Consider the following 27411-nt stretch of genomic DNA (forward strand, 5'->3'; position numbering starts at 1 on the left):
GTTCTCTTGCACTTGATAGGTTTACGATACTAACAGCTCAGTATTCGAATAATAACAATTTCAGTTCGTACTGAGCCAATCAACCAATCAGAATGGGCAAGAGAAAAAACACACTGCCTAACGGGCTCACCGATACACACACACGCCAAAAATAAATAAATAAATAAAATAACTCCGTCAGTTAATCATCATCATCTACTAAGGTAAGAGTTTCTTTTAAGACTCATTCACACAAATACAGCATTGTGTACATACAGGCCGTACAATGTCGGCACAATATATTTGTTTACTAACAAGTTCTAGTTCTAGCTAAATGCTTTACATGTGCTAAAACATCAGTTAGTTGCCAGGACGCTTGACCAACATGATATTGTTTTTTACATGACCATTTAACATCTTTTTACATTGGTTACCAAATATGTGGCAGCTGATCGCAGCAAAAGGTTATTGATATGAAACAAAATCTCAACTGAGCCAGTGTCTGTCGTCCACTTTTTGTTCCATTTTTGTTAACCAAAATCTGGCACATGTTACTTACAGGGCAGTGCAAAAGTCTTTAGGTATCCCTCTTTTCTTTATATTTTACTTCCAATAAGGGTCTTTCAAAGTGTTTCTTTGGTTGCTTTTTGAATTCATTTTCAATTTAGTCTGATAATTAACCTGATAATTTTCAGAGGATTTTTTTAACCTATGAATGATGAAGAGGTGAAAACAGCAAAAAAAAAAAACAATTTGAAACTAGATATTTAGACACTTTTTTATTTGCACTCCAGTAATTTATAACATGTATAATAACATGTAAATTGGTCCCATTTATGAGAAAAAAACAAAATCCAAAATACAGATATAACACAGCTTGACAGGAATAAAATAGCATTTTTGGAAAAGAGCTAAAGAGCTATTAGCTGAAAATTTAGCATTGCTTAGCATAGCTCAGCATGGTGCTTGCAGTCTTTAAAAAAATGATACTGCAAAATAGCAAACAGAAGAAGAAGTGGAAGGGTGACTGTCAAAAAGCCATTCTTAAGATAAGAAAGGTTTGCCAAATTACATAATAACTGGACTGTGACATTAAAAGCATACCTGGATTGAAAAACAAAATGCAACACTAACAGTCATGGATTGGCCTCCCCAAAGGCTGGACCTGGACATTATGGAAGAAGCATCTTGACAGGGAAGGGAACAAAAAGAGAGAAAAATAAAAAGACAAGCTTTGAATATCCTTTAAGAAGCCTGTTCGTGAAAATAACTTTTTTCTTTTTAAATTTTGCTTATATACCGTATTTCCATGCATGTTTAGACACGTTTCAGTAAATCACTGCAGCCATTCCCTGTTTTCCAAGAAAAATACAAAGAAATGAGGTGTGGCTCAAGACTTGATTTTCACAGTACTGGATATCTTACTGCAAACCACACGCTATACTTCAAACCCCCGATTTGCATAATGCAAAGCTGAACACTGAGGCTAAATAGAGAAGTGGTTCATAAACTCCAGGAACTGGTTGAGTCATCTCTTCTGGGGGCTTGACTAAACCGTCACGTCATATTTTACTAAAGTGCAATATCTCTAGAATCTAAGTACATCTAAGAGGTGCCAATGTGGCAATGGTTTCCTCATAGATGCAACTCTCATTTCATTTTCTTAATGTGAGTAACGTTACCTTCTTCTGTTTACCCCAGGAACTAGCACAAACAGGTGATTTACGATTGAACCAGTGCCTCTCAGAATGAATCAAATGAAGACAGATGAGAAATATCAGCTGCCTGTTGACCAGCAAAAGAGCTGCAAACAGAACAGTAAGCATGCCGCGATCACACAGTTTACAAATCACTATCACACTCCAGCTAAACAACATTACCATCACATGAGTTCAGTACAATTAGAGCAGATAATTTGAACCTGTGACATCTCAAACTGCTAATATGTAATGGGCTTTTTTACTATCCCAGATGGGCTTTTTCAAAGAGTTCCTGCCACGATAATGCCTAATAAGGTAGAGAACCTGCCATCGATGGCTATGACTAGGACACAAGCACTCCAGTATCCATTAAGCACTTCTCTTCAGTGCTGTGGAGGGATCCAGAATTGGGCACTGCACCCCTATACTGCGTATTCCTTACCAGGTAACCCCTTATTTCCAGATTCATGTGAGTGTTTTTGTGTCAAAAGCAAAAGTAGTGACAGGATGGTGCTGCTTCCTCTGGATTCCTGCAGTTTTTTTACATCTCTGTTATAACAAGAAACAGATATTAAAGAGGGGGAATGTTCGTGCTGCAACTGATAAACAAAGCAGTGATGCATTAAACCTCAGCTTTTATTTTTTAACAGGCACTCCGGTCAACTTCCAAATCCGTTCACAGATGCTGGCATCAATTGCCAAGGCCAGCACATGCACACCAAGTCCTCCACCAGAAACCTGTGAGTACAGCAGAGATGCTCTCAATGATATGCTATCACTTCTAGGTAGCAGCTGATTGCCCTTGTGCTGCTGCTGAGTTGCTACACTGGGTGACTAAGAACTGTAGAAGCAAAAACAGGCATTTCCTACACGAACTGTATAAATGCCAGAGGACAATATTAAGCTCCAGGAAAACCACACACTGTTTGTTATAGTCAATATAAGGCCCTTGTATGTAGTTACCATCTATGAGACACATCAGAATTGACTATCTGATAATATTGTATCCTTTCTGTTGGTAGATTTGCATACTCTATGCTCACTAGGGATTGGGAGCATAAACTCATCAGGAAAGTGTTTACTGGGGAAGCCAAAGGAAGTTGTCCCATCACCTTTTCTGTAACCAGCCTTTGTAACCGGCATTGTCTACACTTTTCAGAGTGAGGAAAGCTACCTTTTTCACTCAGTTTTATATCTTCCATCCATCTATGCACTTTCTGACACTTATCCAGGTCCAGGTAGGAAGAGCAACAGTCAGACATCCTTCTCCCAAGCCACCTCCTCCAGCTCTTCTGGGGAGATCAAGGCTTTCCTAAGCCAGCTGAGGAATGTAATCTCCCCAGCATGTTGTGGCTCTGCCCCCATGACTCGTCCCACTATGATGGCTGGAAAACCTCACGTAGATTGTGGCTAGGAAGCATCTCAGTAAGATGTTGAACCACCATAACTGCCTTATTTCAGTGTGGACGAGTAGCAGCTCTACTCTGAGTTCCTCAAAAATGACCGAGCTGCTATTGCTAAGGCTGAGCCCGGCCACTCTCCTGAGGAAATTTCCACTGCTTGTATCTGTGATCTCATTCTTTTGATCACTAGCCACAACTCGTCACCATAGGCAAGGGTTGGAATGTAGACCAACCTGTATATTGACAGCTTTGCTTTCATGCTTAGCTCTCTTTTCACCACAGGTAGAGCATCCGCACTACTGCAGACACCTCGCCAGTCCATCAACTGACCAATCAGGTTGTCTGAGTATTCAGTTAGCATAAGCCAAGAAGTTAGCTAATGCTATAAAAACTATCACAAGCAAACCAACACAAGTGACCAAATTTGACTAGCAGAAAACTGAATTTGATAATGCACTATTATTATGTTCAATAAAGAAAACACTTGAAATCCTTACCATTTGTTTCAGAAGAGAGTTTTATATAAGCAAAAGCTTTTTTTCCATTTTCCACCGCATTCCAAAGCTATCACACAGCAATGTGATTGGTCAGTTTCCATGTTGATACTGGACCAGCATTATTATGATGATGCAGGAACAACACCAATAAGAGAAAATCAGATAGATCAGTGTCTTTATATTTACGTTTTTATCTTAAATCATCTGAAAGATAGATGAGATTCAAAGTCCAGCAGATAGGTTTCATTATTCATAGTCTATATTTGGCCTCCATACCAACTTATACAGTATTCAAATTTTCAGCCTGTTTCTCCGATTCTCTATTCACTCTTTATTCTCCGCGCTACTGATGACTTACCACCCTGCAAAATTTGCGATGATCTTGAAATATGATGCATTTCCAAAAGAGCATAAAAAGAAAGAACAAACTCCACCTCGAGCCGAAGCATGTTTATGTACATCTCTCTGTGTGTTAATCACATAATGATCCAAAGTTGGACAGTGTAAAAGTCCATTTGAATACTTAACACTTTAGCTTTCACTTCTCTCACTGTGTGTTTTTACAGTGAGGTTGCAAATTCAACTTAAGTCAAGGATCTAAGTGCTTCCTCCACCAGTAACTCCCCGCCAACTCAAATGACTGAGAAAGTAACAGAAATTTGGGAGAAATGCACACGTACAGACGTCATCAAGCTTTTACATCATTCCAATTACTTAGATCATACCTCTGTGATGCCTGCAGGGGGAGCCAACTCCTTTAGCTTGGGGTATGGAAGGTGCTGTGGCAGAAGGAGGAGAGCTATTTATATTTGTTCAATCGATAACTTTATCGATATCAGTAGCCTGTCTATTTACTGTATAGATCTAATTTGAATAAAAGTACAAATGTGAAGATTTGACATAAAATAAGAGTTCCTATCACACACTGGTGACTTTTTGTTCTGCTTTGAGAAAGCAGGTTTTCAGTATTGCAGTCATACTTTGTGCTTTCAGCTGGCTGTTTGCTTCGGAGCTGAAGAGGCGCTTCAGTCTAGCTGATAAAAAATTCCTCTCCAAAGACAAACAGCAGAGCCCCTGACTCATAGCACTGTGTCGGGAGAGAGCAAACCATACTGTTGACATCAGGAGGCCAGTGATGTCATGGTGATGTCAATGCCTCTAATTGTAAATTGCACACACACAGCTCCACTGTTGGCCGTGGTAATGTTTCAGTGAGAGAGAAGACTCTGAAAGGGGCAGTTTCTCTTGGAAAAGCTGGGAGCGTATACAGTATGGCTGTGACTGGGGATGAGACAGAAACAGGTATGTCTCTTTTATTACCGGATCTTTGTGAGAGTGCGTTTTCAGATTGTTGTTTTGTTGGACTGTCTCTTTAAGAGTTAGTGAGATTCGTGAGTTTATGGTGAGTGGGAAAATTCACAGTTAAAATAAGTTAGAAGCTTTTAGACTGAAAAAAAAAAGATTATTGTGATGCTTGCTTTTTTCTTCTTTATATGTTTTCAGTCAGTTTTTCCCCAAACCAGCTCAGTTAAGATCAGTAACTTCCTCAAAATAACGTCACAAGTAGGGTCCTCTGAGAAAAGTACCGGATGATCTGAAAGAAATAGAGATTATCCTCGTTTTCCACGGTCAGCTGCATCAAGATTGCTCCGGAGGAAACATTTTCACAGGATCTGCCTGTGTCTCTCTGTTTCTCTGCCTCTCTCTCTCTTTGTGAAATGCTTCGGCGCTCTGCCCACTCAGAGCACATAGCAGCACCGGCTGACGTCACTGCTCTTCCTGGAACAAGCCCCCCAGCAGCGACATGCACATGCACCCAATGAATAAGATGCACACTGACGTCAGCTGCTGGCCACACTGTGATTACATACGGCTCTTTTCGCAGTTCCAACATGTCAGAGAATTAATGAGTCCTACTGGTGCTGACCAAACAATGAACAGAAGGAGAAGTGGACAGGAATGGCACCGTCTCTCAGTGTCTGTTTCTCTCGCAGCATCACACGCTGGCTTGATTCGATAAGATTTTGTCAGAATACATACAACCGAGTCACTCATGCTCTAATTATTTCTGTTTCTTATTATAGCGTTAAGCAACATACTGGGTGAGCGTGTGATAAAACCATTTAAAATCTGAATTCTGTTTAATGGGAACTTGCAGTTACAACGCGTTCCAGGATTATTCACGCTGTGCTTTATTTTTGTCGATCTAAAATAAATAGATAGCATGTTGATGTTGAATAAAAATGTGAAAATTAGATTATGATTTTGGGTTTGAAAGAGGCCGTTCCACACTACCAGTTTTAACTCTTTACCCCTTTGAATGCCTGCTGGTCTTTATTGACATATACTGAGGTGTCAAAAGTCATCACTAAGGGTACAGGTCGTGAAATTCTGTCTTTATGGGGAAAAGAGTTAAAGATGTTGCTTGTTACTGGATCTCTAACTCCAGTAGCTCTGATAGCAACTGTAGCTACTCAACCAACTGCAACAAAAGTCTTCCGGCTTTTGATTTAATAATTTAAGCAAGCGAAAAATTTACATTACATAACAGCTGATTCCTGCCATCAGTAAGTGTCATCTTTCATGAGTACAGCCTTACTGTGTTGCCTTACTGTGTCCATAGGAATTAAGAGGGTAAGTAGCAGTAAGCTGCTGCTAATCAAATGATGTAACAGGCAGATAAAGTCAGGCAATGATTACTTAAAGTTCTTGCTGCTAAAAGTGGTTCTGCAAAGCTACTCAATCAAGTGTCATACTGAACTTTTATTTTACATGAAAAACTGCAAAATACAGTTTCATTAATAAACATTCTGTCTATTAAGGATGTAAACTGTTAGCCTAAAACGTATGACCAAAGCTCTGAGTCTGATGTGTTGTTTTGCGTCTCCCTAGGTACCCCTGGTGACCTGACTGGCTGCCAGCTGCGTAACCCCACCTCCAGCCTCCCTCAGGGTGTCGCAGGGCCCAGTGCTCACAGCTCCCAGAAACTTATAGAGGATGCCTTACAGAAGAGGGAGCTGCGCTTGATGAAGAACAGGTATAGAGGAGTGCTTACATTCATTCTCTTGGACAATATAACCCAGATAATAAGGCATTCGTGCCAACACAGTAACAACAACAATTTAAATAATCCAGTGTCAGCTGGATAGATTCAAAGTATATCCTTGGGGAATATATCTTCTCTCATTCCTGCTGTGTCTGTTGTATAATATACAATCATCTGCATGATAATACATGACATGTCCATGTAATAATAAGTTTTATAGCACGTCATTAGTTCACCACATAATTCCCCTTCATCCACACTCTTTATCTTCTAATTCTTATTTGTCCTCACGTTACCTTCTCTGCGTCCTGTGTTTGGTGTGTGGAGTGAGTTGTCTCACATGGAGGTTAAAATGTCAAATTTTGTGCGCATATATACGTATACGCGTTATGTGGATAATAGTGATTTGCCGGTGAGCAAACAGAGTACTCTACATTGTGCGTTGACTATGTGCTTGCTGTAAACAGCTGTTTCCAATGCCAGCTTTTCTTGGTTGTCTTTTTTCCTGCATTTCTTCCCTACACTGTGCTTTTACTATGATCGGCTATTTATCAGTGAATCGTTGTTTACTTTGTAAGATCCTCCTTTGGTTGGCTGTGATGTAAAAGACCTAGCCTGGAGGTTTTTGAATGGTAACGCCTTCAAAAAGATAATCATCTTAACCTTTCGTGGTAGGCTTTTTGTATGTGTTGTTCTCAGATTAACAGCTTTAATGAGTCCTCTGTTGTCCACTGCTTCCAGGGAAGCTGCCCGTGAGTGTCGGCGGAAGAAGAAGGAATATGTCAGGTGCCTTGAGAATCGCGTGGCCGTGCTGGAAAATCAAAATAAGACTCTGATAGAAGAGCTTAGAGCCTTAAAAGACATCTATCGTCACAAAGTGGAGTGATGGGGAATCGGGATTGTGTGGACTGTGTCGGTTTGTTTCTGTGGCCTATCTTGAGGACTCTGTGTACATATACACGCACTCCAACGAACACACACCCTTTGTAGTTGCTAATTAAATGTGTTTACACAATGATGTCGGTGTTTCAGGCTCTGAATTATCCATGCACCAGCAGCAGCTGAAATATGCAGCTTGTTTCAGGAGATATCAGTGAGTATTTGTGAGCCAGGCTTCTAGAGGAAGTAGGCCCTATGTGGATCAGAATGTCCAACAGCGGAGGTTAAACCTGAACGTGTCAGCAATGGCTTTGCGTTACCTTAACCGCATTGCTTTACAATATTATGATGTGGGTCTGTTCAAATACTCCATTAATTGGTAGTCTTTGTGATGGCTTTGTTTGGAGGACTGTTCAGGGAGAAAAATGCTGCCAGAAGCCAAATTTTCAAATATCAGGGTTCATGTGATCTTCAGGGCTTCACAAAGTTTGTGGGGGTTTTTTAAATTTTGTTTGATTTTAGAAGGTCCGATGCCTCTAACCAGTGGCATTATTATTTATTCGGGCAGGTTTTGCTGCACATTGTTCTATATTTTTGGGATATTGCAGCAGAGCTGAGTGTATGTTTAGAAAAAATATCTGTTTTTGATACATTTGCATTAACTTGTCGTTTCCTTTTTTTGTTCCCTTTGCATCTGTATCTGTGATTAAATTTAACACTCTAGTCGTGAGACAGTTGCTCATTTGTTTTTAATGACATATTAGCTGCTGGATTCTTGGTGTATCATTTCTCCTCTGCAGCACGTTAAGAATCGTCAGAACCCATGTGAAGGCCTTTTGGAATGTTTTCACTTCAATAAAATTCTCGTTCAGCCTCTCTGTGTCTTTCTTCTCACATGCAGTAAATGTTAAAGACGTGCATATGACTTAAAACTAGTCAACGGGAGTTCATTTGCTATTAGTTTGGGCTTAGAGAGATAAGACGAAAGGCCTCACGGACCTTATAAGCTAAAGTTCCATTAAAGCAGACGCTGCCACTCTGAGTCTCAGCCTTGGGTTTCTGCTTGGAACATGACGTTCCGTTCTTCACTGATGGTGATGGCTCACCTTGATACTGAGACTGTCACTAATAAAGCACAGTCATTTCCTCTCTTTTGTTGCATTTTTGCAGGTGACAGACATTTTGTGGAAGAGCTGCACTTTTAATGGACGAATGGAAGATTAGAGAGTGCTCTTAAGCACATTTTCTTAAACCACAACCAGTGGAACACAGATGTGCCAACGGAAAGGAAATATTTTCCTGCTCTCTTTAGTAGCGCTATTCTCATGCTTAGCAAATTGAGAAATTGTTGCTCTAAAAAGGAAAATATTAAGAATCTGTGCTTGATATTTAACCAGCTCACAGGATGGAAGGAGAAAAAAGGGACTCGTGGATAGCAATGAGGGATCTTGATTGTGCAGTGCTTGTGTCACTCCTATGTGTAATTTGCCTCAGAGACCTAGTAACAAAGCAACAAAGGAAAGAATCCAGTATCACTGAGACCAGCCTTGCACCTGGGCCTATTGTGAAACCTTATTCCTGTCCAGTCTCTAAACACTTCCATCGTCAGAGAGAAAAGAATCCACTATTTGGGAACAGTATAATACAGCTGTTTTGAGTTTAAATGCTGCATTTGCATACCTGACCTATGCTATCAGATCAAATGCTTTGTGCAGGTACATCTTACATCCTAATTAAAACATACCATGGGCTTTATTGAAGTGACTAATCATCCAAAATCCTGCCATGAATGCTTCCACACTGCATTCATAGAATAAAAAGCACAGCACAGTCTGTAATCTTGGTAACTGGTAGGGGGGAAAAGAAATGGAAAAAAAGATCAAATTACAAAATACATGTTTTTAAAATTTTAGATAAGCTTGTCATAAAATGCAGTGCAGGTACAGTACCAGCAGGCTGCACTACAGCATCATGCCTGGTCATCTCAGTCTATACAATCCTGCAAACAGGATTTTTTTTCTCATTTTTCCAGCCTCGGTTTACAAATACACATTGTCGTACATTTGAAGAAACGTCCTGATTGAACTGGCTATTATTCTTCAGGGCTTCACTTTGTTTGCATTCCCAAACCCCAACCAGAAAAAAATCCAGTTAATACTACAAAAATCAAAGATTTTTTCACATGCAAAGGAAAGCCCCGTATGGGTTTGCCAGTCATTAGTCAAGATCAAGTAATTTACTGTACACAAACACGGGTGTGGACAGGCGTCTGTGTTTGTGCCCATAACAAGTCATAACCAGGGAAACAGCACAGTTCATTCACCTTTTCAAGCAAAATGAACGGCTTTCTATTTTAAGTTTACAGATACACCAACAACTGCATAAAAATATCGGTTAAAAAATGGGGTAACGAAACGTAGCGTCATTACGTTGTATTACATTCCTTAGTTTCCTTGGTTGTATCCTGTAGACGGTATTATAATTGAGCATTTATTACACGGTTGTAACTACCCACTTGAACCGGAACCTTTTCCATCACAGCCACAGCGCAGTGTTTTTTTTTTTTAAAAGATATGTTTATGAGCGGCAGGGAGCGTGGAATTTTTAATAAGAGTAATAGTCTTTGCAATTTATATGTTGAGCTACATTTTTTTAAAGGAACTTTAAATAAAAATCAAAGCGCACTTCTACCTCGGGAGTTACTTTTATCCCTCAATTTCTTTATAATCACAAATGCTTTCTTTTCTGGCCATTAACGGCCCCTAATTCGAAACTGCTTAAGCAACTTTGGTTGTCGAAAATCTGACTGTACTTGTAGTACCTGAAAGCAACACGGCAGCGGATGTAGCAGCAGCAGCAGTCTACAGTACTCTGGCAACCATGTAGCGCTGAGAGCAAAAACATCTTCCTCTCCGACCAGCTCAAGTGCCATGTTCTTATATCCGTATCGTTATAAAGTAACAGTGCTCGGAAAATGTGTCTCAGAGAGTAAACGCACGCTCGGAGAGGAATTACAGGGCGAGGGAGTCGACAGCGATACCGAAGCCTGCTATCCAGGGGCACCACCTCCCCTCGCCTGGAGGTTTGGAAGTGGACATTTAGCTGGTTTTCTTTTTCATTAGCCAACCTTGGCGTTTTTTCTCTTTTTCTGTTTTTTCTAGTAGCTCCCAATGGCTCCATTTGTTTAACTAAGCGTGCCGTGGACGCGAGAGAAGGGCGTGTAACGCAAATTGTACCAGGGCAAAGCTCGTTTGCACCGGGGTCCCGTCTCCGCGTTACCGCCCCGTTTTTTCCTCTTGTAGTAAGGCTAGCAGCAACAGCAGGGAGAAAGCCTGCCGGGTGGAGTTGGGCTTGAGGAATACAACCGAAAGCTGCTTTCGCAAACATGGGCAATACAACCTCCTGCTGCGTGTCGTCGAGCCCCAAACACCGGAGAAGCAACCACTCCAGGCTGGAGCCCTACCGGCCCGAGCCGGAGCTGAGTCGCGAAGACACGGGTTGCAACCTCCAGCACATCAGCGACAGAGAAAATATAGATGGTAAGATGCAGACTGGCTTCTTTATGGCATTTAAATAAAAATAAGAAACTACAAGTTTTTTTCCTCAAGATATTATTGATATTATTTTATAATAGTGTTGCAAATCGTTTAGTATTTCATATATTGTGATTTTATTACTCCAATATGCTCACGCTTCTGCAGAAATAGGCGATTAAACAGGTAATGCGACCTTGCAATGTCTGTGCGAAGGACCCACCCTCCCATAATACCAATAACTGCGGTAACTGTGGGCTTCATCTTCTTTGGACTCCTAGCTTGTAAATCTGCCATATTTCATGTTTCCAAGCTTGGATGGCTGCAACATGAGGATAGTTTTCCTCAAAAAAAGATAAAAAGATAAAAAAAAAAGAACAATTTCACTGATACCTTTCATTCCTATGACACTGCCATAGAAAAACAACAGTGGGCAGGTTGAATGAGTCCGATGTCTTCAGGGTGGACCTTTGTCTTGTACGATTTTTGTTAAGCGTCTGTGTGTGAAAGAATGCATAAGGCAGGGCAGTTTGAGTGCGGGTCGCTGTTCTGGTGGGAGGTGATGGTGCTGGACAGGGTGTCCACTCACTTCCCTTTTAAGTAGGAGATGTGTAACCAGTTTAAACTTTCATTTACACCAGCACATTCACACTCTCACGCACACACACAGATAAAAGTCAAGTGACACTGCTTTTGGCCTCTAAACATTAACACAGACGTTGGAGACATGTAGCATTTGAGTATCAGTAGTATTTCAGTCTGACTGAAACAAATTTATTTAGGGTCAGTGACTTCATCCGATTCGAGCCAGGCCTTAAGTGTCCCTGTTTGTGTATCCTTGAAAATCAAAGAAACCCTGCAGAAACTCTAAGGAAATACGAGGGAGAGGGAGTGAATGGGGGGAAAGGAAGTCATACCAGCATGCCATAGCAGTAAGGAAATTACCAGTAATGCTTGAAGAGATGTGCAGTAACTGTGAAACATTAGCAGGAACCAGCCCCAATGCTGGTTGCTGAAGCGGACTTATCACAGTTTCTCAACTGTGGCAGTGTTTTTTTGTTTTTTTTGGTCCCCTCCAACCACCACCACCGCCAAAGCTACAGTGTACTGCTCTCAGTCTAATGCCTTTTTCCAGGCAGGAGATGTGTACCATTGTGTACCTAATATTTCCTACGAACATGACATTGCGCAATACGAGTTTTCTTACTAAAACATGGTGGAAAGACCGAAATGTGTTCATTTTTGTTTCTCTTTCAGTGCTATTTATGACTTTCTCCAAAGTGGTTGCATTTTTTTGTGAGCTGCACAACTCGCACTGTAATTAGGGACGTGCAGTCGTACCCCTGCCTGTCTGTTAACGTGTAAAGCAACACAAACTTTACAAGGTCTGACCTGTTATGGTTGATGTCATGAGTGTTACAGACAAGACAAGTGACAAGGGTGCACATTTGAACATGAAGCCGACCGATGCAAACGTGCATGTCTGAAAGAGGGGCTCACATGATGTGCTTTGAATACAAGCTCTGAACTGTTTCTTCAGCAGCTTTCTAAATAATGGATCAGTCGTGGAGTGGGTCGTGTGAGTGTTGGCCTGCGTGGCTTTTAATAAGTATTTGGATGTTTACGCTGCAAAGGATTTCTTAGTTGCTAACCACTGATATTGATATTTCAGATGTGGGTTTGGATACCAACAGGCTAAGCAAAGTAGCACAGAAATCCTTTCTACCTAGTTCTTTCAGGTCCTCTTGGGGATTCAAAGGCATTGCAAGGAGGGGCCTGCCTGGGCCTCCCGTTGCCTCATCTGGACCCACAGATCTCCCGTGATAGAGGCTGTGTCTGATGAGGAGCGCCAGTTGTGAGATGGGCTTCACGGTTAAAAACACCCTTTAGTCACAGCCCGGCTCCTGATTACACAGCCCTGTGCCTCAGTCCTGCTCCAGCTTGTTTATTTTCCATGTGTTTACTGGGTTTTGAGGTAAACTCAGTGCAGTCCACTTTTAAACAGACACGTTTATTATTCAAATCTAGTAGATGCGTGATATATGTAAAGTCAGATCAGTAGTAGTAGTGATAATTGCTGTTATCAAGCAGTCACACCTCTCATTATGGTTATAACACTTTCACAAGAAGTTGTGTGAGGTCAGTCCTAATAAAGAGCAGATTTATCCACGCGCCCAGACAGCTTTCAAGGGAAACACATGTTTGGCAGCTTGTACCTGCAGTTTGATTTCATCAGTCAGTGACCGCGGCATTCTATCAGGAGTACAAGTATAAGAAGTACAGTGAGTATGACAAATCTAGCATTTAAACATATAATGCTACCATAAACCTTTACCTGGATAAATAAATGCTTTTGGTTGTTTAGACCTTCAGTAGATAGATTATTAAGTTAAGTAAACTGTTTTATTTCACAGAGTCACTGGACAAGAGCTCAAAGTAACCAACAAACCAACAAATCCAGAAACAAAGCTCAGCATTGTGCCGTTTACAATAGATAGAAAGCAGGACACAAGGGCAGACTCCATGCTGGTTATTTGTGTTTGTCCCAGGCTATTTACACTAGTGATTAGGTAGTGACCCCTTCACCCTCTCACTGGAACTATAATAGCATTCCATAGGCACAAGACTCATCTGTGTATCCTGCACAGGATCACAGCTTTGTCCAGGGAAACGGGTACATATATACATTCGATATAATATGACTTTAGCTGTACAAAGTGCATCTCTGCCCCTTTGTATTGTGTATTATTATTTACGTTACCCTGGCTACACAGAGCTCGTGATTTATTAAAAAAAAAAACTGCTGACAGTGGTGACAACACATGACCACACTCTTGTGTGTTTGTGTGTGCAAACAAACCACCTCAGTGCACATCTTACTTAGAAGTATGAAAGGCTCTGTTGCTGGGTTTTTGTAATCATACTGTATAGACTGTCTATGTTCAGTCTGCCCTGTTATGGCTGTTTTGCAGATTATGTATAGCAATGCCCATGCAGAGATTTGTCAGGGTCAAGTTCGTAATATGTAATTAAGCAGCTGGTTCCAAATGAGAGGATATTGCTGTTAAAATACTTGTGCTTTCTCTCCGGTGTTGTTAGACTGGTGGCCTGTGTGGTTACTGAGCAGATTACACAGTCGAGATGGTTTCTATTTTAAATGCATTTGATATAAAAAATTCACGACTAGTTATGTAAAGATGTGTTTCTAAAAATCTGTAAAAGGTGGCTTTTTCAATGCAGCATTGGTGTGTGTGTATAAAGGGTTTATTAGCATGACTAAACACCATAAATATATATTTTTTAAATACCTTGAGTTTGTCTGTCATCACACACATTTCCACAGGTAATATTTCTGATTATTTATTTATTTAGAATTAAGAAGGTGAACGCATGAGTTTCTCCTCTCTTCTGAATGGAAAGTCTGTTACTGGCTGAGAGCTAGATTTTTAAAAGTTATTCTTAACACTCCCTGTAGAAGAAAATGAGAGGGAAACAGAGGACATGATTTGAACAGAGATAATGATTAGACCTCTATGTGCTTCTTTACTTTCATTGCTGCACAGAATAGTGAGCGGGATCTCCAAATCAACAGCAGATCTATTTTTAGCCTTATTTGATCAGAGACCTTTGTAATGTTGAACCGCAGCTCAGCAGCACCAAGTAACGGTAAAACTAAACCTCTTGCTCTCTCTTAGAATTCAAAGAAATGTGAAAGGTGATTAAACAGATGGATCCCTCACCCTGTTTGGATTTTACTTACCACAGACATCTGTAAATGAGCAATGGCTTCAGGCCCAGCATTTGTCCATCTCATCAGTGTTAAAATTAGTTATTTCTGGAGCATGCACACACACACACACACACACACACACACACACACACACACACACACACACACACACACACACACACACACACACTGATGAGTCTTGCTTGCAGGCTAATTGAAATCTGGACATGGATTATTCATGCCTGGTTGATGAGCCCGGGGAGTCTCCTAACTATGATTTCCAGACAAGTTGACCTACATCTATGGTGTATGATACTATTTTATTTTGAGTGTGTGTGAGGTGAAAATATTCCTAAAAACCTGATTTGTTAAATGTCTTTTGTAAGTATATAGATGTTAGATTTACTTTAAGTAGGGATTTTACCCATACCCATGTGAACCATGCCAAGTGCAGAATTGCAGAAATTCATATTTGAAAATTGACATAATTAAAAACTGCACGTCAAAGCTTTAAGATGTTGCAAATCAAATCTTGAGCCAACCTGTCGCAGAGCTTTGCTGGATGTTTTCATGTTTCTCGAGGATGTGACTTTAGATGCTGTTCATGTGCTGTAGATAGAGCTGGGCGATATAAGATTTTTTCATATCACGATATGTTTTTTTCATTTCAGGCGATAACGATATCTATCACGATATAAGCCAAATAACTATATTTGTAATAATCAGCAGCTTGTTTTTATTTAAATATTTATTTCCCATAATAAGTTCAACAGGGTAGATGTACTTAAGGAACATGAGACTTTTTCAGATAAATAAAGGCAAATATTGCAAACTACACAAAAGGCAGCCGCTAAAGCGTTTAAGTTTCAAAATAGAACAAACGAAACAAACTAAATTGTCAATTCCACTTAGAAACAAAATATTAATTCTAAAAATAAATCTTAGCTTGTGTTACAGAAGAACAGACAAAACTGACTAACTTTTGTCAATATCAAATAAACTGAGAACTAAAAGGAAATTCTCAATCTCTCCTTGTTGTATAGCTTAGCTTTTCAAACAGTTTTAACAGTTACTTTAGTCTGACAAAAGCCAAATGACGAATTAGCGCTTCCAGTCAGAGACTGAGGCTACGTCCACACGTACACGGGTATTTTTGAAAACGGAGATTTTCAGTTTTCGTTTTAAAAAATAATCCTGTCCGCACATAAAGGGAGAAATGAAGGAAAACGCTGCTATGAACATGCCAAAGCAGCAGGTGGCGCTAGATTCCTAACCGTGCAGAAATGTTGGCCAATCAGAAGTCTAGAAGCCTCGGTGGGAAAAAGTAAACAAAGCTGGGGCATAGAAGCAGACCGCACAGTGTGATGTCAAAAAATGCGCACACCTTTGACGCTGCGTTTTCTCTGTTTTTCTCGTCCACACGTAAATGCAAAAACGGAGTTTTCAAAAATCTTCGTTTTCAGTGACCAAAAACGCCGTTTACGTGTGGACGAAAGGTGCAAACGCATAGAAAAATCTGCGTTTTCAAAAATACCGGGGTACGTGTGGACGTAGCGCATGCACCAGTTTATTGTATTTCCAGACTTGCTTTCGGCACAATTTACAGTGCACGCTATTCTGTTTTTTGTCAGACTTGAAATAGCCGAAATACCTTCACACTACGGAACTTCTATGGCTCTTCCGTTCGACAATCTCTACGGCATTGGAACCATCATCTGTTTTCTCTTCGGTCACGCTCGGTTGATTTTTCTAGTCGGCACACTCATTTCCTCCATTACCCGGGTGGTACGGTGGCTGGCTGCTTCCCAAACAAATACACATGTGCGGCTTGGCACTTGTGCTGTACGTAACAAGTCACGTGACGTGACGCTGCGGCTGTGATTGGTTCAGCTCTGGATTGGATTGGCTGTTCTTTTTTTTTTTTTTAAGAGGACAAGAGCGGCGAGGTCTATCGCGATAGTTGAATTTTTCTATCGAGAAAAAGTTATATCGCGATACATATCGTTATTGTTCTATCGCCCAGCTCTAGCTGTAGATTTATACCTCTTAGCCATAATAGGCTGAGAGGTAATGTCATCACCCCGCTGGATAGGCACGTGGTTGGTGTGGACACCCAAGTTTGTGACAACGCAGCCACGTAGCTGCCACTTCTTCTTTTGTCCTCTGCTGTGCAGTATCCTTAAATTTTTTTAAGGACACACTGCACATCATGCTGAGATGGGCCACATTTTCGTCTCTATGGGAATCACCTATTGTGTTATCTTTGGCATTTTTCATGCATTCAACTGAGAAATAGGGAAGAAGTGATGTGTTTATTTGACAGGCTGCTAAAAACAGAGTGCCTAAAGAAAAAAGACAGAATTTGTCTTTTTTGTAACACTGCCTCGTCCCTTGACCTAGATAGCTGTTGGATGATTGAATGATTCACAGGTCAGTTTTAATTGACTTAACAAACAGAAAAGGTACAAGAATGCACTGAAAATCAGCGAAAAAAGCAGCTCATGTCCAAAGAAAGAATTTGAAAGGGTTTTAGAGTCTTTAGAGTAGCTGTAAAGTCTGGAGAACTATTGCTCAACATCACGAGAATGTCTGGCACCTTGGAAGCAACATATAAGGAAACTAAGAGTTTTGCATTATAATGATCAAAACAAATATCTGACCAGAAAATATTAATTGATTTGATTCAAAGACAATTGGGACAGTCTTACATTATTGAGGGTTCGTACAGGTGCTTGAAAACCTTGAAAATGCTTGAATTGTAATATTGTCTTTTCAAGGTTTGAAAAGTGCTTAAATTTCAGATGTGGTGCTTAAAAGTGCTTGAAATTGTATTTCATTCACCACAAATAACTATCTGACCGAATAGTTTTCTTATCAGGTAGAGAAATAACACAAGTCGCAAAGTCTAAAAAAAACAGGGGATGAGTGCACTAAACTTGCTTTAGAAATGATTGAAATGCGTGTGATGGAGTATGGCAGCCTTATTATAGCACTTAGTTATGGCATGGGGATTTATTGAATATGCTGTGAATTTAGCTAACATTACTTAGCAGTAGCAGTAATGTGAGTTACTTCACTCAAGTAAAAGCTTTAAACGTTAATCTGACACTTAACTAACCAACTTATGGCTTAAGGAAATAATGGTAATAAGAGGGACTGATCCATATGGGCACAAAGAATAGCCACTTTTTTGTGCTTTCATTCAAAATCTGATTATTGTTATAAATTATAAATGGCTTCAACTCACATTGAGGCCTGTGTGGCACTATCAGCCACTGAGACAACATACAAATTTAAGTGTTTTAATATTTCATACTTTAAGGTTGCCTGTTTATTTAAGGTACATTATAATTGTACCTAAAAATATCACAGATGATAGACTAAATAAATAGATTTTAGGTAGATGCTTGTGCATTCTTAAAGTCTTGTATATTGAATTAAACTGAGTGTGTCATCTGTTCATGGTGTTATTAGCACAAACACTTTAAAGGTGATCATTTATGACTATGACAATAATACAGACAGCAATGTAGTCAAACATCTCACAGTTGGTTTTATTGGGAATTAACTTCAACCTGTTAGACCTCCAGGGGTTTTCTGAGCTTTCTGTTCAAAAATGAAATGACCAAAATAAATTTTCTCTGCAATTAAAAACTCTGTGTAAACAGTTTTGGTATCAAATAAAGCTAACACTTGTGAGATGTCATCAGATGTATACATATTACTGCAGATGTTACTATGTCAAAGTTGCTGTGACTCAAACATAAAAAAAATTAGATCTTTTTATAACCCTCACCTAATGTTTAAAAGTATTTTACAGTATATAACACCTTTGAAAATATGCTTTGGTTCACATTTAACTCCAGAAAATCATAAATCAAAATATGGATATTATCTGTCCACAAATTCATGGTGATGCATTTGCTCTTTAAACTTTTTGGTGTCTTTGCTTTGTTTGGTGTCTGTAGAAATGGTTTATATGAGATTTTAGCTGCGATTCAGAGGTTTCTGTGGACACTACTCTTGTCGGCACTTATATTTCTGACCTCGTGTTATAACAGATTAAACGTGATCTCCTCCCTTTTGCCCCCATTTTTGGGGGCGTGGGTGCTTAACTAGTTAAAAAAAAAAATCTGTCTCCTATTTTTTTGTCGCAAAGGAAAGAAGCATCCATACCTCATGCGAAGACTTATTAATTTGGCCTTGGAGATGAATATCTCTAACAGGCTGATTTGTTCACATTTGCAAATCTTAATTTTTAAGAGAAATGTGTTTTCTGAGTTGGTGCAATATGCGTATAGTGTACAATGTCCTTTTCCAGTATTTGTCTGTGGTGCATTTTTCTATGTAAAAAGTGCTTGAATGTGACCCTGAAAATAAAACAACCTCTGAATCCTTTGCTGTAGGAAGCTACAAAATTTTGTATTTTGGCTTAAAAACTAAAAAAAATGCCAGATTTGCAGTCCCTGAAAGTATGTTAATCTTCTTCTTAATTAAAGAAAAACATTGTGTCTTTTTCTTTTTTATAACTCACAAAGCACATTGAGCTGTCTGACCATTCAGCTAAAGAGGACATAATGGTGGATGGTGTAGCAGCCTTTTGACATCTCTCCCACTCCTTTGTTATTAAACAGAAAAAACAAAATTACCTGATGAAAGAACTAACAAAATAACTACGCAGTCTTTTAGTTAACTAAAAGAAGAACAGACAATGGCCGATAGGCTGTATGTGACTTTCACTTTGTCTTGTTTTGTTAAGCAAATTTAAATTCTGTAGCATCAGGGCTGTCACTGTTACCCTCTCCACCCATATTGAAAGTGGTTTCTCGTGCAAACTGGGTGGGTTGTTAAAATGCACTTTAGTAAATGTAGGACATTAACAAAAGTTTAAGTGGAGAAAGCAGGTTCAGCACTGATTTTAGGAGTAGGATGCATAAGAGTGTGAAAGAGGCTGTGGTTGAGCATGAGTTTGAAACGGCTAAGGGGCATTGTTGTCCGATGCAGAGCGGTCGGATGTAATGTGGTCACAGGTGTGAGGGTTTTACAGCTACTTTGAATGTGGATTAGTCTGTCGGTCCATTTCCATCGTGGTAGCTGGAAAATCAGTGTTCAAGTTGAACCTTTGATTTTCCATGTGTCTAAATTATATGTCTGTGTGAGGTCTTAGTCATCCAGGTCACGGTAGTCTAAGGAGCTTGGAAAGAAAGCGACTGGACTTGTTTGTTTATGAATATACAGAAGTTCATTTGGCAAAGAAAAGGAAAAAATGCTGCACAAAATAAAGCAAAATATATTTCAGTGTCACGTCATCTGTTCTGATTCAGTTACGTATCGAAAAGGAGTGCTGATTTAATCTGACCCCTTCACCGTAAGTTAATATTTATCAGTTAATATTTATTTAGCTTCCTTACTGATATAAACTGCAGATCCACCATATTTTTGATGGCCTGCTGGAGGAAGTACTTTAGCTTCCTCCAGCGATCAGTTTAGTTTAATGAATATTTTACAGTTTGTCATTTAAGTACTTTACATTACCTCTTTCCTGCTGGAGTATTGTTCCAGGTCTGCAACCTTACTCTGCATTTTGGATGCAGAGGAGCTTTACCTCCTCCACAATATCAAGCATGCTTTTCTCCTGCAACCTGATAGTAGAAATTTCCTCCATTAGGAAGTCAAGAGACTTTATAGTCATCTTTGGCTCCATGTTAGCCACACAACAACTCCCAAACAGGAAGCCTTTAAATAGTTAAGTGTTCAAAATCGTCTTGATCTTCACATATAGCTCAGAAAAAACACACAAACTGACTTAAGAAGTGCAACATTCATGCCAGCACCACAATGACTTACTAACTTCCCTTTAACTTGACAGGTTTGCATTTTCCTTACTTTTAAACACCACGTCCTGTCACCATCTTTGAACAGAGGGCGTGGTTACGACACCAACTGTCTGCCCCCTAAAATGCAGTTTTGAGATCCCTTCCCAGGCGCCTCAACCTCCACTCACATCTACAGGTGACCTTAATAGGTCACATGATATGGTGAGGCAAGGTGTTATAATGGTTTCACTTGGAAGTCTCTGGTGATAATGACCCACTCCTTTTCACAGGTTGACTCATGTGAGGAGGTGTGATCAGTGACCCTCTGTGGTTTAAATACCTGGAACTCTCAGATGAGGTGAAACATCTTCATGAAACTTAAAGTCCAGTCGCTTTCTTTCCAAGCACCTTAGCCTGTGTCTAAAAGAGTTCAACTAGATGGAGAGTTAGGTATTAGTTAGGCTTGTTTTGAAATGTACAGTGAGACCAAAGCCAGTGAAACTTGAAAATGTGTTAAACGATGTTGTCTTGATCAATATTACCCACTCCTTACCGAACTGATTCCTTACAGCAAGCATCAATATTGTGTAATTCTCATCTTCTATGATGAGTAGCTCTAACGTTTAATCACATTCTCATTGTACAATTCAACATTTTAAGTAATTAGGCCCAACAGAAATCTCTGGAACGAACTGATCCCACACTGTATTATAGCACTCTGTTTTAATTTAGAATAATCACAACTGTTAGAATCCAGTTTTAGCAATTATCCATTTTCATTTCTGAAATTAAGTTTTCATAGGACCTTTTTCATGAAATATATGCCACAGTGGGTCAGTAATTGGCAGTGTAAATAATATTTTGCTACCTCTTAAAGTCGTTTTCTGCCAGTTGTTTAATGTCAGTATTGATTTCTCTTTCCCTAATCACCAGTCAGCACAGTTACAAAAGGAAACTGGTTTAGTCAAATGCAACATGCAGCACGCAGCTACATTTGGTCATTCTCGCTGTTTTGTTTAGGTGATGGTGCTGTTTGGGCAGACTGTGCATTAGGCAGCACACAGAACAAACACTCGCTAGCTGTGATTTCATCTCTCTGTTACCTGGGGTTTTCTCACATTGGTGCAAATTGTCACAGTCAGACTTCACACAGCTTTGTACTTGGGAACCGGCATGTTAAAGGCCGTGTTCATCGGTGTTGTAGTGTCTGTTTTTGGACCATATCTCGGGAGGAATTCTGTATTGTTGTTAGTTACTTGTGTTTAGGCACACTGCTGCACTAACAGGACAGCCTCAGCTTTTTAGATAGGAGCCAGACGTGAAATGTGCTTTTGATGAAGCAAAGAAGCTGCATCAGCTGTTGAGTGGCTGTTGTTGGTGGGGATGGTTTGAATCATGTCTGCTTTAAGACACTGACAATTACAGCCTGCAAGAAACTCTTCATTTGCTTGACAACTTCTTGTTTTTGCGGGCACAAGCCAGTGATTTCCCTAAAGGACTAACAAATCATTTCAGAGGGACTTAATTTCCATTTTAGAAACAAATTAACTGATTCACAGATTGTTAATGAAAATCCAATTGTCTGTGACAATCTCATTCTGGTGTCCCGGTTGGCTTGATTTGGCTTTCTAGTGGGAAGACACATTTACTGTCCACAAATGAACTAGTCACTGCAGTCCCCAGAGAGATTCACATTGTAATGGCTTTCTGCCACTTCTGATGAAGGGAAGGGAGCAAGATTCTGGATCTCTGATAAGGAGCACTCATTAAAATACGAGAACGTGTCTCTTCATGGATCTCGCTGGACTTTCGGTGCTGCTGTACATGAAATAATTTGAGGTATTTGTTTAGTCGGTTAAATACTGTTAGATTCAAAGGTCATATTACTTAACTCTGGTTTTCTCTGGACTTTCCTTCTTTACCAGATATTGGAAAAAGAAAAAAAGTGCTTTGCTTAATTTCACAAGTGCACTTTTTATAACAAAAAGTAAGGAATTTCTTTAAATTTACAGCAACATTTTGTAAATGTAAAAATTATCCGTAGTTTGTTTGAGCCTGAGGTTAGTGAAATCATTTATATCTAATGGAAAGAAAAAAAAAAGTGACAAAGGAAATGCCAGATGTGTATGTGAAATCATCATTTATAAAGGCCAGTGGGCAGAAGACCTGTTAAAATAGCACTCATGGTTCAACCATGTGCGCGCAGTTTTAAATAGGTCTGCTCGAAGGCAGCCCTGATGCTCCACTGGGCCTGAATATTTTGATCTGACCAACTTGGTGTTGATTGAGAGAAAAATAAACTCAACAATTAAGCTGCAATTTTGGCCTAAATGCTGTTTTTTTTTTTTCTGTCTCTTTCCGTCTTTGCTGTCAAAATGTTAAGCAGGGGCTTTTGGAAGAGGGCTGGGTAGTGAGGCGTGGGAATGCCGGTAACCTTTGTGATCCAGGTCCTCATTCTGTATTCTGGAGTGTATTCTACACGTCCAGCTTGTCAAGAGTGTGTGGCTCTTGCAAGCAGGATGACCAAACAAGATGAACTGCCTGTGGCCGGTGTCTCTGTAGATCCCTACCAGTTATTTTGAATGTTAGAATCAGGAATCAGCTTGAATAATGCTGTGTGTCTGCTTGCTTGGTGTAACTGCTGCTTTTACCACGCAGCGACATTAGATGTGGTGTTTCGGCGGCTTAAGAGATCTTTTGGGGATAGCTGTCAACAGGCCACTTGAATTATTAGAAAAGCTGTGAAGACAAAACAGTGTCTGTTTGTGTTGATTTAAAGAAAGAGCGCATCAACAGCAAGAATCTTTACATCATTCTTTATATTCTATAATAAAAAAGACCTAAAATTAACCTCAAGCCTTTTTTAATCTTCCTCTTTATTTGTTTTAAATGTCCTTGAGCAAGGCACTTAACCCCCCAAAGTGCTTCTGTAGCACAAAAAGTGATAACGGGCATATGTACATGGTTTAACACAGGTGTGTCAAAGTCGTTTTACATCGTGGGCCACATATAGCTCGCTTTGATTTTAAGGTTACCTGTAAAAGAAACTGTAAAACCTAAAAAATCTATGCACTTCCTCAGATTTTCTATCTTTGTTAGGCCGATTGTGGCCCCCAGGCCTTATGTTTGACACCCGTGGTTAAACATTTTTAGAAAGAAAATCAGCCTGTTTTTTTTTTTTCCCCAGTTTTAACCAGCCGCATGACTGAAATGGAATCCAAGCAGGAGGAAATACACAAATTCAGATGTTTGTTCATAACACATTAGATCAGCCTTCCAGCTGTGTTGTGTATAAATGTGCTGTATAAATAAATTGACTTTGCCTGACTTCAACACCTGCTGCTGCTGTTAGATGTTCTTTATGAGGCATTAAAAGAAAAGCGACTCCCTTGGTTCATTTCACAAGTTAAATTGGTCGACCTCCTCTGCAGGTTAGTACAGTATTACATATTTTAAATTAATCTCAAAATAAATACCCGTCTTTTTAAATAAAGTGAGAACTTGAACAAACTAGAAGTTGCGAGTGAAAACACATTTGCTAAATTATTCACAGAGGCAAGACTCAAATTGAGAAACAGGAAGAGCTGTCATTATCAGCAGATTTTTCTCTTGCATCATCTGTCTAGCTCATACTTTCACATCAGTGTCGTCAGTGTAGCATATTATTTTCAGACACCTTCTTGAGAATGAAAAGTAGGTGTTCATGGGACTTGACAGTAAGAGTAATTGCAGTCAGATGATGCTGCCCTATGAAGGAAACGTGACGTGGGATCATTCTGAGGGTAGAGTAGTGAATGAAGCTGTTGTTGATTGTGGTGACCCTGGTGGCATCGGGGCTGATTTGCCCAGATAAGCTGCGCTCGCAGCCATCACATCATCAGATGGGACCAGTGGAGTTGTTGGTTACGGTGTGAGCAGGTGTGGAGGTAATTACATGCTGCTGATTGGCTTTTGGAAACCGAGCTTGGCTGCCAACATGTCGCCAACACCTGACAGGCACCACAGTCGACAATATACCACTCAGATGCGAGTTATGGGTCATTGCAGTGGGGTGGTTCAGCTAATTTGACGTCGGCTCATTTTCATTTTTGCCTATCATTTATTTCATCGCCCATTTTCTAAACTGCTTCTTCAGTTCATGGTTCCCTGTCACGCTACACATGCGAGTGTTTACCACTAACTTTGTGCATCACTGGAAAGCCATAGTTACTCTGCTGTGTTTGTTTTGGTTGCATGCTTGTGTACAAATGTCGTACGTGGGTATGTGTGGATTTTGATTCCAACATGTTCCAGCGTGCATGCGCGTTGTGGAAATGTCAGCACGGGCAGAGTGTGATGGAGCTTGGCACAGATGGCTTTCCTGTCATCCCCGGCTCCTTCCACAGCTTGACACTAGATAAAGCTCACAGAGAGAGGGAGAGAGTGGCTTGGATTAGTTGAGGAGCATAGAGCGGCAGGGCTAATGCATCACACTTGAGCAGCTTTCACAGGTCCAGCAAACACAGGCCAAAAGCATATCCACACTATTGTTACATCTCAAATCAGCGTCATTGTGCTTTTAGAATAAAAGAGCAAGATAAGTACTAGCTGCTCAGTAGTTTCCTTCCACTGTTTTAATTCCTTGTTCTTAAATTGACATATATACTTAGAACCCCACTAGCATTACAGTGCAGTATCATATTTACCGGATTGTCCATTCAGATAGTTTTTCCTAGTTTGTCTATACCGAGAGAGAAACTTTAGCTTGGATTGCTTTTTCAAATCTGCATTATGTCCCCCCCAGACTGCTGTTTATTTAGACTGCTTCAATCCTGTTACCACTAATTGGCCATATCTGTCCTATGTGTCAGCAGAGATGGTGCTTCAGTACAGCCACACCTCTGATCTGTGTGTGTGCGTTTATGTGTGCTTATAAAGATTATTTTAATCCTCAACTATTGTTTCTATTTCCTTATTTGTCAGTTCTTTGCTGTCAGCCCTGTGCGCTTGATTTTCTTTCCTACTGTTTTATCAACTGCTGCTTTCAACCCAGACACTGTCTTCAGACCAGTGCCTGACTTCCCCAAAACACCTAGTTAAACTGAACTTCTGAGATGAGATCCAATTGCTGTTTTTCTGTGGATGCAGCAGGCATATGAAGTTTTGCATTGCACTTAAAGACGATGCTGTGGATCTCATACTGCGGATTTCATCCTGTGTTGCACTGTATTACCGCATCAGCAAGCAGTGTAATGGTCTGCAGCAATTAGTACAGTATAAGCAGGTGGTAAAGGCAAAGAGAAAGACAGGAAGGGAAGAAAAAGGCAGCAAGCCCGCCTGTCTGTCTTTGCCTTTGATGGGCCTGCCTCTACCATCCGAATCGTTTCAAGCTAGTGTTGCCTAGTTACAGCGAGCAGAGGATGCAAAGGTTGGGAGGGGAAAGAAAGAGGGAGGGTGGGTTTATAGTGCTCAGCTGGGTGCAGAGTAAATGAGTCCCCTCCCTGCCCATTGTTCCCTTCAGCCCCTAATATCCCTCATGTGCTTGTATATCTCACTTGTTATTCCTTTTACATACACACAGAACAAACACATTGAAAAATAAAAATAAATCTCCCACTTTCCACACAGTCTTTGAGGTTGGGTGGAAAAATGCCAGGTCATCTTAGAAAATGTGAAGCTTGTGGTTGTAAATTCTGTATTAGATGTGTAATATGACAGCATGCCATTAAATAACTACATTTCTCTGATTATTGAACAACAACGCAGGAAAGTGATCGACATGGGGATTGCATCTCTGTGATTACATTTTTAACTAAAGGGCAGAGCATGTGAGTTTGAGTCACACCTGGCAGCCTTTCATGCAATTTTAGCAGCTTTAGCAGCTTGGGTTGCTCAAAAACGGCTTTTATTCATCACGTAGGCAGCAGTGTTTTAACAGAATGTTGATGTAATCAAAGATTCTCCAGCTTTTATTCCTGTTCTTAATTAACACATAGGCAGAAAACAGCTGATGTTGCTTTGCCATTGCATTAAATGTGATTGTTAGATTTGAGTGTCTGGGAAAATATGAGTCACTTGCCGTCCTAAATGCAATGTCGATAACAATTTGGAGTGTAGCCACCCGCTCTTTGCCTCTGCGATATTTGTTTCAATCTCCATCTGTCTGTCTCTGCAGTCCTTGGTATATTTAAAATGCTTTCTAGCGTCTATTGAGCGATTTTCAAAGAAACTGGGACTTTTGCTGCAGAGTTTGCAGTGCTGTTGTCTTTTTTTAGGAACACTTTTTCAATTTCTTTGTTCCTTCCCTGGGTTGTTTCATTTAAGCTTTTACTAATTACAACCATTCTTCAACGGCAGCGCTCTACATCTGTATGTCGGTACACTTTCAGCCTTAATGGAGTCTTCAAACTTGGAGCTCCAAGGCTCTGTTTCTTTGTAATTCCTTACAAGGTCTTTTAACTCCTGTTAGTCAGTCCAGGATGTATTAACGCCACAAGGCAGGATGTAGATCTGTAGACAGACTTGAGGTATGTTTTTTTTTTTTTTTTTTTGTATAGCTGGCACTGTATTCATAGCCATATTTAGAAATCCAGTGCCATGAATTAGGCATTACCTGCCTGAGCCGTATGTGAGAACAACCCCAACATTAAATGCTGTTAAATGATCTTTAACCTGCCAGCTCCTCAGTATAAAGTCCTTGTGACATGGCGGTTATTGTTGCTTTAACTTCGATTTCTTGTTGACAATTGTCAATATTGACTGTGATGGTATTTGGTGACATTCTTGACCGCTCCTCCACAGCCTGTAACATTTTGCTAATCTATTCACTATGAACCCAATGGTACATTA

At 40.1% G+C, this 27411-nt stretch overlaps 2 protein-coding genes across 6 annotated transcripts in view; both read left to right on the top strand.

The window, feature by feature from the left end:
• The first annotated feature begins 76 nt into the window (after window positions 1-76).
• LOC113029908 (cAMP-responsive element modulator) lies at window positions 77-7643 on the top strand. Of its 2 annotated transcripts, XM_026180924.1 has the most exons (6): window positions 77-203; window positions 1681-1797; window positions 1951-2124; window positions 2330-2419; window positions 6472-6616; window positions 7367-7643. In XM_026180924.1, exons 2-6 carry the CDS (start codon window positions 1728-1730, stop codon window positions 7509-7511), a joined length of 624 nt encoding a protein of 207 aa, XP_026036709.1. In that variant the 5' UTR covers window positions 77-203; window positions 1681-1727; the 3' UTR covers window positions 7512-7643. The 2 variants fall into 2 exon arrangements, with proteins under 2 accessions (XP_026036709.1, XP_026036710.1); XM_026180925.1 differs by lacking the exons at window positions 77-203; window positions 1681-1797; window positions 1951-2124; window positions 2330-2419 and adding an exon at window positions 4502-4881.
• Window positions 7644-10331: 2688 nt separating this feature from the next.
• ccny (cyclin Y) overlaps window positions 10332-27411 on the top strand; it is a 43781-nt gene continuing 26701 nt past the window's right edge. For all 4 annotated transcript variants that reach the window (XM_026179373.1, XM_026179375.1, XM_026179374.1 and 1 more), the window contains exon 1: window positions 10332-11043. In XM_026179373.1, coding sequence (XP_026035158.1) covers window positions 10890-11043 — 154 coding nt within the window. In that variant the 5' untranslated portion in view covers window positions 10332-10889. The remainder of the gene's footprint in view (window positions 11044-27411) is intronic.

Source organism: Astatotilapia calliptera, chromosome 9, assembly GCF_900246225.1.
Source record: "Astatotilapia calliptera chromosome 9, fAstCal1.2, whole genome shotgun sequence".
Classification (NCBI taxonomy): domain Eukaryota; kingdom Metazoa; phylum Chordata; class Actinopteri; order Cichliformes; family Cichlidae; genus Astatotilapia; species Astatotilapia calliptera.